This window comes from Perkinsus marinus, assembly GCF_000006405.1.
Source record: "Perkinsus marinus ATCC 50983 genomic scaffold scf_1104296946754, whole genome shotgun sequence".
Classification (NCBI taxonomy): domain Eukaryota; phylum Perkinsozoa; order Perkinsida; family Perkinsidae; genus Perkinsus; species Perkinsus marinus.
The window spans coordinates 1-1,302 of record NW_003210835.1 but is presented as its reverse complement, the minus strand read 5'-3'; the positions used below and the strand labels follow the sequence as shown (position 1 = coordinate 1,302).

The 1,302-nt window shown below is 47.8% G+C and overlaps 1 protein-coding gene across 1 annotated transcript; it reads right to left on the bottom strand.

The window, feature by feature from the left end:
• Positions 1 to 870: 870 nt before the first annotated feature.
• Pmar_PMAR021262 (hypothetical protein) lies at positions 871 to 1,181 on the bottom strand (the record flags this gene model as incomplete). The annotated part of the gene is made up of 2 exons (XM_002779542.1): positions 871 to 1,029; positions 1,098 to 1,181. The coding sequence occupies 2 exons, from the start codon at positions 1,179 to 1,181 to the stop codon at positions 871 to 873; spliced, it is 243 nt and encodes an 80-aa protein (XP_002779588.1).
• Between the last annotated feature and the right edge of the window lie 121 nt (positions 1,182 to 1,302).

Sequence of the window (1,302 nt, the reverse complement as noted above, 5' to 3'; positions counted from 1 at the left end):
ACATGGTGGGGCGTGGCACGGAGTGGGGACGAGACATTCTGGGTGAGATTTCAGGCCCGTCCCCGATTGTGGCAGTTTGCTGACTCCTCACAAGTGGTAGTCGCTCGCTTCGTATTGTATCGATTCACAACCATGTATGAGTATCCGATTTCGACCAAACCTGGGCTTGGGTTAGCCTGGTTGCTTCAAGAGAAGTATTCTCCACAACGAAACGGCATACGACACACTCCGATGTGTGATACTCCAGAAATTGGGAGGTCTCCCATCGTGATCGACGATCACAAGCACTGAGCAAATTCTGGGTGAGAATGTGACGGACGAGCTACGCAACATGAACCGGTTTCGCCGAAATTCACGCAGAATATGCGAAGTTGAGTCGATAAAGGCTGAACATACTTGAGTCTTTCTGGATCGACAATAGCATTGGTGTTGACTGATCGGAATATCGGCCGAGGTATTGTGGTTTTCACACTATCCCTCCTCGATATTTTCTCGCCTACTTGGTGTGGACTCCGACTCTGACGCTCAACACTGTAATTGTTCTGCACGAGGCGATCTATTGAGTAAATTTATATATTATTTTTATCCCCATAGATTTGAAGGAGTATAGCCCGCTGAAACGTCTCCATGTGATGCGAGGTCGAATGAACGCGAGGATTCCGTTCTCCCAACAATCCGTTCATTGACGTTACTTTGCACAGAGAAATTACTGATCGAATAGCCAACTTGTCGAACTCAATGCGAATTGCTGGTGCCGTATTGGAAGTTTACAGCGCGAAACTTATACAAAGTAGCAGTGATTAGATAAGTGAAGTAGCATCCCTGAGGGCAGGCATCGTGCCGCGGTATCTCATTGATATTGTCACTCGATTAATGGTGATGGCGGTCGCCATTGAATTCATCCATCTCCCGTTCCCCAGCGGCACAGCGCTCGGTCAGATTCTCCTTCTCACTATCGCTCATGGCAACAACACGACGCCTATTCGCGCGGCGACCGGTCCAGAAGTCTAAGCAGTTGGTCTTGATTCCCTGATTACAAAAAACTTGGCAATGAATCGAGCACAGCGTCGTGATCACAACACGCTTATTGATCTCACCTTATCGAATGGGTTTCTGAACTCTCTGTGAACTCTACCGCGTCCCTCTTCGGGATCTACACCGGACATTCCGCCAGTAGCCATCATTCGCCAAAAGTGACCATATCTGAGAGCACAGTTGATAAGAACTGTGAATCACAGCACATAATCCCGCCCAACCTATGGAAGTTGATCATCTCGTTGGTATACATATTCATAGCAACAA